General features: G+C 33.1%; 1 protein-coding gene across 1 annotated transcript; it reads right to left on the reverse strand.

Annotated features, from left to right (window-relative positions):
• Positions 1-8,286: 8,286 nt before the first annotated feature.
• LOC115968010 lies at positions 8,287-9,973 on the reverse strand. Its single transcript, XM_031087198.1, has 3 exons — positions 9,718-9,973; positions 8,881-8,987; positions 8,287-8,464 (listed from the first exon to the last, which is right to left on the reverse strand). Exons 1-3 carry the CDS (start codon positions 9,943-9,945, stop codon positions 8,314-8,316), a joined length of 486 nt encoding a protein of 161 aa, XP_030943058.1. The 5' UTR covers positions 9,946-9,973; the 3' UTR covers positions 8,287-8,313.
• Positions 9,974-10,688: the final 715 nt, after the last annotated feature.

The raw sequence follows: 10,688 nt of genomic DNA on the forward strand, positions 1-10,688 counted from the left end.
AATAGGAACAAAGTGACAACAGACAGGTTGGTGATTAAGATATATATATATATATATAAATATATAGCGGGAGTTCAAGGGACTTGGACTTGCTTACAGTTCAAAGTTCACACAGTGCAGTCCCTGTATGGCTGTTATGTCATGTAACTTACGTGAAAAATGTTAAATCTAGTTACACACTCCCTCGCCATTGCACACACTCCTTATATACCCCCTTTAAAATTGTGAAATTGCAAAATTGTGTTTTCAAAATACTAACATGATTTCACAACTTTAATTGTGAATGTGTATGATGTCTGTACCACAGTTAAGTATGTGATAATCATTACTCTGTGCAAAATATTATCTAAAAAAATTTAGAAAATTTTCATTTTAAAAAAATTACAATAAATGCACTTGTTTCGTTTATAACAAGATATTTAAATTCAATTCAATTTACCATGCGTTAACCTTTTCTTATAACATAACGTTTTAGATTTTTTTTTTTTTTTAATAAATTAGATTGACATGTTATATGCTTTTTTACATTTAAATCTAGTTACACACTCCCTCGCCATTGCACACACTCCTTATACACCCCCTTTCAAATTGTGAAATTGTAAAATTGTGTTTTCAATATACTAACACGATTTCACAACTTTAATTGTGAATGTGTATGGTGTCTAATCTACAGTTAAGTATGTGATAATCATTACTCTATACACAATATTATCTAAAAAAAATTCAGAAATTTTTCATTTAAAAAAAATTACAATAAACCCACTTGATTCGTTTATAACAAGATATTTAAATTCAATTCAATTTACCATGCGTTAACTTATAACATAACGTTTTAGATTTTTTTTTTTTTTTGAATTAGATTGACATGTTATATGCTTTTTTACATTCGCTGCCCATTATACCTAGTGTGTTTTAAAAAGGAGGGGGGGGGGGGGTTGAAAGGATAATAGCTTATAGCAAAATTGTAAACTAATTAAAAGGTGAAGCATGAATATTTTTACCTATTTCTTTAGAGAAATGCTATGGCTAAAATTTTTCATAATAAATCTTAAGTGATAGGTTGTTATGGGTTTGTTATTGGTGAGGCAAAAAAATAATTTCGGTGGTAAGTTTAAATTACAACCAATAAAATCTAATCACCTATAATTTGTTTTGAAAATATAATGAACATAACACTTCTCATTGATTTAAGGCAAATTTTATTTTCTAAACTGATATGAACCTATTGCTTTTATTATCATGTAATTTATTTTAATGACTTTTATGACATTAGAACCCACAAAATATTATGGGTCGGAGGATATTCTTTCAATCCATTTGAGAGAAATACTTTTTCCTTTCTTTAAAGTAAGGAATAATCTTAATATTTCATGTCATTCAATAATTGTGAATAAAAAAAAAATTAAAAAGATCTCCAGCATAATAGGCCTCATTTTTCATAGTTGAAACTTGAAAGTGTACTAGAAATCATATAGCCATGAAAATTTTGAATTACACAACTTTATTATCTTGATCCAAGATATCTAATCTTATATCCGTTTCTACTCTTTCGGTTATTTTCTTGTTCTGTTCGGTGGTGCGTAGAAGATGAGAGTTGATAGCAACATTAGGAGGAGGATTGCAGTGGTGTTGGTCCCTAGGCCTTAAAAGGCAGCACTTAGAAAAAAGAAAGGTAGCCTAAAAAGGGCTGAAAGGTGAATGTTTAAAGTTAAATCAACGTGTGATTGACATGAAATTGACTGGTTTGGTGGGCTTTCAATTGGCTTAACTCATTGAGACAATGAGTATTCAACCAATTTGTCTAGTCAAAAACTTGCTGAGAAAGGTTGTTGCCTTTTTTTGGGAGAGGGTGCTATACTGCTATCCAGAACAAAGAATGAAGAAAGGGAACTTGAAAATGTTTTAGAAATCTTTTTAGAGCAGATTGGTGACAATTAGCACATGTAGTTTGGGTCCAACTTGCCCAAATGGAGGTTGATATTCCCATGCAGTTCAAACTTTGTGATCATTGTAAGGTCTTGAAGGATAGGAGCCACCTATGATATTAGCCTATTTAGATATATTTTTAGAGTTCTTATAAATATCATGCAATTAAATGTAAGAATCAGGAGGTCAAACTGATCTGGATCATTCATATTGTAAAATTTACATGAATCCCACTTGATTCATGCAAATGTTTCATCCCACTTTATCTTTGGTATAATCCTTGCAGTGACAAATAAAATTAAACCAAATTATATTTTCTAAAGCTAATAGAAGTGGCACTAGACTTTTAATCCTTGACATATCCCAAATACTTGGAATTCAAAATAAAAACATTCCCTTTATGCAGTAGGTTTGAGCTAATGAATAGATGTAACCTTTAGCTCAATACTAGATGTTACTAATGAGTGTTGACCATGGAATCATTCCTTCTCCTTTTTTTGGTGTTTTATTAAAAGGGTCATGTTAACGAGTGCTTTTAAGAAAATGGTTAATAATTCATTTTAGGAAAATTTTGACACCACTTTTATGGAAAATGAAAACGACAGTCAAAACATTAATTTTTCTTTTTTTTTTCGTAAAAATTTTCTTTAAATAGATTATTATTCATTATCATAAGAGCATCCGTTAGCATTTTCCTTGTTAAAAAAAAAGGAAAAATTCACATAAATTTGTAGAAAAAACATGCTTTAGTAGAGCAATTTGATGGGATGGCCATTTAATTTCAGGACATACATCCTCCTTGAGGGCTTTGAGAAAATGGGGTTTGGGATTTGAGCACAATGCTGTTTCCTACATGTTTTGGGTAGTGTACCCCCAATGTCTTTTTATTTTTTTTCCTTTTTGTCTTTTTTTGGAAAAAAAAACAATTCATTTCATAGATGTTTAAAACCAGCTCAAGATATTCTATTTATTACCTTTTTGTTTGAATTGTTTCCTCTTTATTATTTGACCACATAGAATAACCTAGGAAATTTTTCTGTCATGCTATAAGTTCATATTTGTAGCTTAACGTTAACCAATGATTGTTATGTTAATCACCTTTTATGTCTTATCCTAATGACAAGTTACAATTATTATGTAGTAAACAAAGTGGATTCTCTTCTCCTTAAAGGAAAAACAAACAGAGCAATTGATCATGTAAAATTACTCTTTGCCAATCCTGCAATTTGGAGAGCCATTCTAATTTTTCTCATTATGTATTTGAAATCAGCTTCTTCAAGGATATACATACACCTGCTATCCATTCTGAATGCAAGTGAAGGCCGTGTTTTAGGCTTCATGGATCAAATTGTAATGTACTTCTCAGTTCCTTAAAAATATATACTATAAGATATGACTATATTTTGCAGTTAAGTTAAACAATGTTATAAGAGTGTGACATTTCAAGAAGTTTCTAATTTGGCATGAGGCCAATTGTCAACTAGAAAAACCATGTAATTTAGTAATGGAACTGAGATCCAAACAAAATAGAAGTCACAGCCATGTTTGTGTTTCATATTTCGATGTCAATTAATAATCAGTAAATGAAAAAAACAAACATTTTCATTCTCGAGCAAGTCAATTTCCAATTCTCAAAGAAACTGACAGACATACTTGCAGCTTATTAAAAATGTTGTCTCGATTACGGCTTAGTATAATTGTAAACTAAAAGATTCTACAAAAACCAAAGTCATTAGAATTTGTGCAAGAGATAATCACAAGAAAAACGTAAGATTTAGAAAGATGCATTTGTCTATTGTAAATGTATTTAAAATAGCCAAGCCTTTTCTTTAACTACTCCATTAAAAAAATAATTAGGTCAAACAACACTTTCAATTTTTAAAATATAAAATAGAAGGGAAAAAAGCATAACCAAGCAAATCCAATTATACAATCCCCTTTTAGTTATAGTGGGAGCAAGGAAAAAAAATAATTGAGGATAGAACATTATGACTTTTTATCTATACAGTTTATGCCATGACTGTCTTCCACGTTAAATAGTGTTTCTCCAAGTTTCTAATGGAGATATACAAGGTTTGAATCCCTCTCCCCCACTTAAAATGTATTAAAAAACAATCTATGTAGTTTATGTTTTGAAACAGTCTAACTAGTTATTCTAATATAAGAGCACAGCTTGTTATCTCTACTCAAGCAAGTAACTTGAAAACCTATTAGTACAAGTTTTTGGTGCTACACATGCCACTTCAAGTGATTCTATGTCAACCAAGGGAGCTCACTTTGGTTACTACCCGCCTGCAATAAAATATGCATTTAACTTAATATTTCTAAACCATGTTTGCATCCCCCGAAGTAAAGTGAAGGTTCTCTCAAGGAAAGTAAAAGAATCTTTTCTTCGAGATTAATGAAAATTTGGTCCCATCTCTTAGCCCATGAAAGAGCAGAGAGTCTTGCAAAGAAGAAAGAGGATCTCTAGGGCATCAAAACCCATACGAGAAACACATTAAGTGTGTACTTTCCCAAGGCATGACAGTAGATTAGTCAATGCCAATGATAAGGGCAAAAAGCATCTTCTTCTGGTTTGGGCTCTTCTTCTTCTACTCCTGTCTCTAATCTGCACACAATATATAACTTATTTCATTTTTATAGTCCAATGGTCATCCAGTCCATATTTAATAACTTGCTATGATATCAAGTTATCGATCTAAGAGCAAGCAAGCAATTTGAACATGCATAAACGAAAAGTTGGATAAGAAATGTGATAAATGTTTTAAGGCATATGATATGAAACCCCAAAGTCCAAAACAACATGGATTAGTACAATTACCCGTTATATGATAAATTAGGCTAATATTAGCTATCCAAGAGCATTGAACCGTCACAATTCAATTATAGCATCGGCAGAATAGCCAATAATGCAACAAATATTAGCCAAAGTCATAAAATTTTAATAATGATTGACTAAAGTGTTCATAGTGTGACTTGTGTCTCATCCCTATAAATTCTCTCTTCACCATGCCACTTCTTTGGCCAAAAACTTTTTCTTTAGCATTCAATGAATTGTCTGTAGTGAGACTTGTGTCTCATCCCTAACAATTCTCTCTTAGTCATGTTGCTGCTTTGGCCAAAAAAACTTCTTGCGCAGCACATCTACACACGCATTATTATGATAAAGATATGTTGAGTTAATTCAAATAAATTAGTTAAGACTTGGATAAGTTATGATTTTTTATGTTGATAAATTCTAGGGAGTTGAAAATTATTTTTATGTAATTGAAAGTTCATGGATAAATTCAAATGTAGACAATGAAAAAGAAAAGGAGAGTTATGGTTTACAAAATTACAAATTGTTCACTAATCTAACTTGGAGGTAGGTTTCCCTCTGAGCAAACCTTAATTATCTCTATTTCTCTTTACCAAAATAGAAAAGATAAGGAAGAATACAGTCCAAAAAATTAATCCACCACTTGCAAACCAATCCATTATGTAAGCTCATACCACACATATCTTATAATTGTATAATATGATGGGCAGGATGGATGATGGTTGTTACCCCTTAGATTCATATAGGCACAGTCATTGAAAGGGAACATTACTTCATGTTCACAAAGAATCTGAAAAAAAATTACAAAGAATCGTATAGATGAACAAAATGAGTCTTGAAACTCAAAAATAGAATTACAATGTGTAATACCTTACACACAAGACCAATCAAACAAGGTTTAAATCAACAAGGATATCAGTTGATCAACAGGTCTTTCAATATCCTCAAAAGTGCGGCTATTACATTCTTTCCACACTATCAACATTAAGCATAACAGAATAAGATTCAAAACATGATGCAAGTGCTTCCCAACCCAATTCCTTGGCACAAAGAATAGGCCTGCTACCGTTGACAGCAACACCCAATAAGCCCCAAACATCTTCTTTTTCTTCTTTTTTTTTTTTTTTTGATAAGTAAGAAAGATGTATATAAAAAAGCAACTTTAGGCAAAAAATGCACAAAGCAGTCCAAAAGTTACAAGGAAAAAAGAAACAAAGAAGAAATTAATTACAAAAAAAGGAAAAAGGAGTGAACTAAGAAACAAAGGGAGGGAATCACCAGATATAAGTTCCCAAACCCAAGACCAGTCAAACAAAGAACCACAAAAAGAAGCAAGCAGCTGATCTCCCAATCAAAAATTAGTCCACCGTTTCACTACACCTACACATACAGCACCAACAGACTAAAAAGACCCCTCTTGATAAGGTTGTCATTGGAAAAAATCTTACCCCAAGCAGCTGTCCAAACAAAGGACGCCCTCTTTGACGGCCTTAACACACCAGATACTTTTCCAAGGGAAGGAAATTCCATTAGGACCATGGATAGCATTGTAATAAGAAGTTAAGAACGAACATCAAATTTTCCATTCCCATTCAACCACCATCTCAACCGATCACACCACTCCCCAGGCACATGTGAATAAATAAGGTCTGGAAAGAAATTCTCATACTCTAAAACTTTAATATAGGATAGTAACTATCATTTTATATCATTCTTTCAGATTTTTTTTTTTCCCATTTTTCAGAGGGGAGGTTGATTATCACATGTATGGAGAAATAAAGACCATGAGATAAAAAGAAAACGGTCCAAAAAATTAATCCACCACTCGTAAAACAATCTATTAGTCAATCTGTTAGGTAAACTCATAACATGCATATCTTATAATGGTATAACAAGATGGGCAGGAGGGATGAGAGGATTATTATGACCATGGAGCAATAGAGAACCTTTTTTTTGGAAAAGGAAGGAGAAGGGGAGGGGTAGATGAAGGTTTAATTGGTGTAAGCTCCATAGCTTAGACACTATGGAGCAATAGACACCATGAAGTATTAGAAAACAACCTTTAGTTGACTCATAAATAAAATTTTGCACATATAGCTAAACCTTTGCAGGAACCAATCACATGGAAAGTTACTTTATCTGTATATCTTAAGTGGCCACAGCGGACAAAAAAAATGTAAGTGCCAAAGTGAGGGTCCTACCCCTTCAATAACCAAAGATAAGTGGAAAGCCAGGGTTGCTTTAAGTGCCCCCACTGTTATGGAGACATATCATGGAGAGAAAAATTTATTTGAAGATCAGATCTCCTGTACCATATTTGAAACATGCTTACATCTATCTTCACCCTGCCCAACCCTTCTTCCTTTTTTTCTTATTTTGGTATTAGATATCATCCAAGTGCTCCTTCACACCCATATTTCAAAAGGAGGCATAAAGGGTTTTAGGTTCCTAAGGGTGGTTGCCCCTCTCTGGAGCCAATGATTTCATGGAGTCCCCAAATCAATCACCCTTCCCTTGCCAAAAAAGTGGGGGGGGGGGGTGGTTTGAATGTATTATCTATTATGTAACTTTCAATTTGTTGAGAATGACTTCCATCAACAGTTATTTGAGTTCTTCAGTGAATTAATGTATCAATCTCAAACTAGGGTAGAAGAAACATCAATTACAACTGATTAAAGATACATAGTTACTCCTAAATGTAGCACATTCTATAAAATTTCAATAATAAAAAATAACATATTCTATTCAAAAATAATGGGCTAGGTGTTGGACTTGGACTTGGGCTTGGGCTAGTTCCTATCACTCTTGGGCTTTATCAATTTTCCCTTCTTCACTTATCAATAAAAAATATATAAAAAAAAATCAATAATCAAAATAAACTTATTCATGGGGAAAGGTGTTGTGTATAAGAACACCACAGAACAGAATACAAGCACCAAAAAAATTGAAAGGGCATCATGAGATGCTCAAACTCTCTTCTTCTTTTTTTTCTTTTTTTCCTTTTTCTTATTTATTGTTATTATTTTGGCTAAGAACTTCAATTAAGGAGGCAATGACCTCAGACGATGAAAATAACTCATGCAGAAAATTCAAATATTAAGCTACAATTTAAATTTATTCAGTAATGGATTTATCAACAAATTGATCAAAATGCAGAACCAACTTAAACAAATGAAAATCAATGAATAAATTTATAAACAGAAATATCAACTTATCTGAGATCTAGCCTTAAGTCTGTGTTCCATATTATTCACTAGATCCTCAAAAGTGCAGGCAGGGATCATATTTACATTCTCCAGCAATCTCAGTTTCCTGAGAACATATGGGAAACCAAGCTCGTCACATGAAGTAAACGAAGTTAACAAAACCACCTCATGAAAACCAGAGGAGCGTGAAAAGAATTGTCAAGGGTGTATGCTCCCTCAGAATAACAGAAGTCAGTTCGTAATGAAACGTGAATTATTTAGATAACTCACCCCTGTTCATGTTTTTCCAAAGGTGATAGGGCCACACGCCCGATTTTGTTTGACAATTTTTCTTATTGGCTTTGTTTGTTCTTAGAGACATTAACTTTCACCATTTTTCATCTTAGCGTATATTACCCCCTGAACACTTCCCTTAAATGTGATGGGCTTCTTTACAATTGCAGCAACTTCAACCTGACCCCTCTTGAGCTTTAATACAACCTTCACCTCCTCCCTATAAGAATCTTTCAACCTATTGCCAATTATAATGTCACAACCTCTGTGTACTAAATTCAAACAGAAATCATCTTAACCAACAAAAATCAATTTGGAAACGCAGCCCTTCCCATCAATCAAATTTCAAGAATAGAGGCTTTATTTCCATGCCTTCCACCTAGTTTATAGTTGTTGCAGCAGTAACATCAAATATATAAGGTTGAGATGGTGGATATGAAAGGACCAGATAAATTAAGATGAGTGAAATTCAGAAGATGAAATGATTAATTTTTACTATTTAGCACAGAAAGTCAGAAACTAAGGCTTAATATCTCAAGAATCCGATGCAAGATTGTGTAGGAAGATTGACTTTAAACAATAATGGTATATAAATATAAATATTGAGAACTTCTTTTCTTTTATTTCTAATATTAGCAGGAGAAGCAGCAGTACCAAAAGTAGATCAACACCTTTCTTTCCTTTGAACCTCTTCTCATCAGGAAAACCATCGCAGTGGTATTGAAACAGCTGCATGTCTGGGGTGGCTTTGTGCTTCTTGACTACAAATAGACACCACGACATCACAACTTTGCATGTTGAAACCACAACGCACCACAGCAGTTTCATTCACCAGAAACATGCAATGCATTTACACCACTATAACCAACACAACAAACTAGGCAAACCAACAAATCTTGGTGAACACCAAACACATCAAGACAAAATTTTTCTAGTTTCTCCCAGCCCACTACACGGGTAACTCAAACGAGCATCTGTGTGTACTTTTAGTTACATGACGTACTTAATTATCATGTAACATGTTTAAATAATTTAATGAATCATGTGATTTAATATTGTGGATGGCTTCACCCCCAAGTAAAGGGTGATTTCTCCAACTCGGTCGGGAGGAAAACTTTGTCCAACACATAAAATAGCTAAAACTTTTGAAATACAGGATCCCAACTATCAAAGACACCCAAATTTTAATTCTAAGACCAATATCAAAACCTTTTTGTAACACTTCTTTCTATAATCGTTTGGTACCCAGTAAAAAAAAAATTCTAGTAGCATTAGAAATTATGAAAATTTATATAAATTAAATTACCCCCATTAAAAATTTTAAAATTAGATTAAATTAAAAATAAAATAAAAAAACTGTTGAATTTAGTAACTGAAAGCTGATACTTTGAATTGAACACAAGCAATTTGCTTGTAAATTCTTTATTGCATAAATGCAAAAAAATAAAGTAAAAAATAAGAACTCACGCTCTCTGACTCCGTGAAGCATACCTGTCCTCGAGTCGAGTCTGACCGGTTCAAATTCCGAACCGGATCACGATCCGGCCCGAAAACCCTGGAAGACTCGAAGAAGGGAGCAACCCGAATGTGGGCACGAAGAGGCCACCACCTGAGACCGGAGGAGCAAAGTCGAGCTGTTGCCGGAGCCTTCGGCGTCGGAGACCGTGATCGTGGAGGGCAATGAGGACGGCATTTGCAGTGGCGGGAAGTAACAGTCATGGAAGTTCACACGTGTGAAAAAGAAAGTCGAAAAGGGTCAACTATTTGTTGGATTAAAAATTTAAAATGGGATTGTGAATTGACCCGTATTTGTTTTCCCCCAAAAAAAAACATTTATTTTCTAATTTCTTCTTTTTTTTTTTTATCTCTTTCAATAAAATCTCAAAATAAGCATAAATCCTCAACTTTATAATCCAATAATTCTATTAGTCTGCTAATCTATTAATTACACACATAAAAGAGGAAAAGAAACTTCACATACATACTTGATAAAATTAATCTTTATGAATTATGAGTTTCTTCACAAGCTTGATTAATTTATCTTTTTCCCATATATACTTATATAGTAAATACTATGAGTAAATTTTTTTTACTCCTTCACATATCTATGAGTAAATATAGTTGAAATTATTTGTGCTGGAATCATTCATACAAAAAGTGACTAAATTTTGAAATTAATAATCAGTTTTTATTAGTTGAAACTATATTATTGGAGTTGATTAGGTAAAATAATTTTTATTTGTGAACTCATAAATTAGGGGTTAAGTTTGTGCTATGCATCTGTGCACTGGACAAGGATGCGCAAGACACGTATGTGAAGGCTCAGGAGGACAAGGATGCGCAAGACACGCTCCACATGCTCATGAAGGCAAAGACTTCTGATGCCAAAGAGCCTATGGTGGTCTGAGAGATACTTCGAAATGGGAAGAAAGGAAAGAGCACGATCAGGATCAAGAGTTTAA

This window comes from Quercus lobata, chromosome 11 (assembly GCF_001633185.2).
Source record: "Quercus lobata isolate SW786 chromosome 11, ValleyOak3.0 Primary Assembly, whole genome shotgun sequence".
Classification (NCBI taxonomy): Eukaryota; Viridiplantae; Streptophyta; class Magnoliopsida; order Fagales; family Fagaceae; genus Quercus; species Quercus lobata.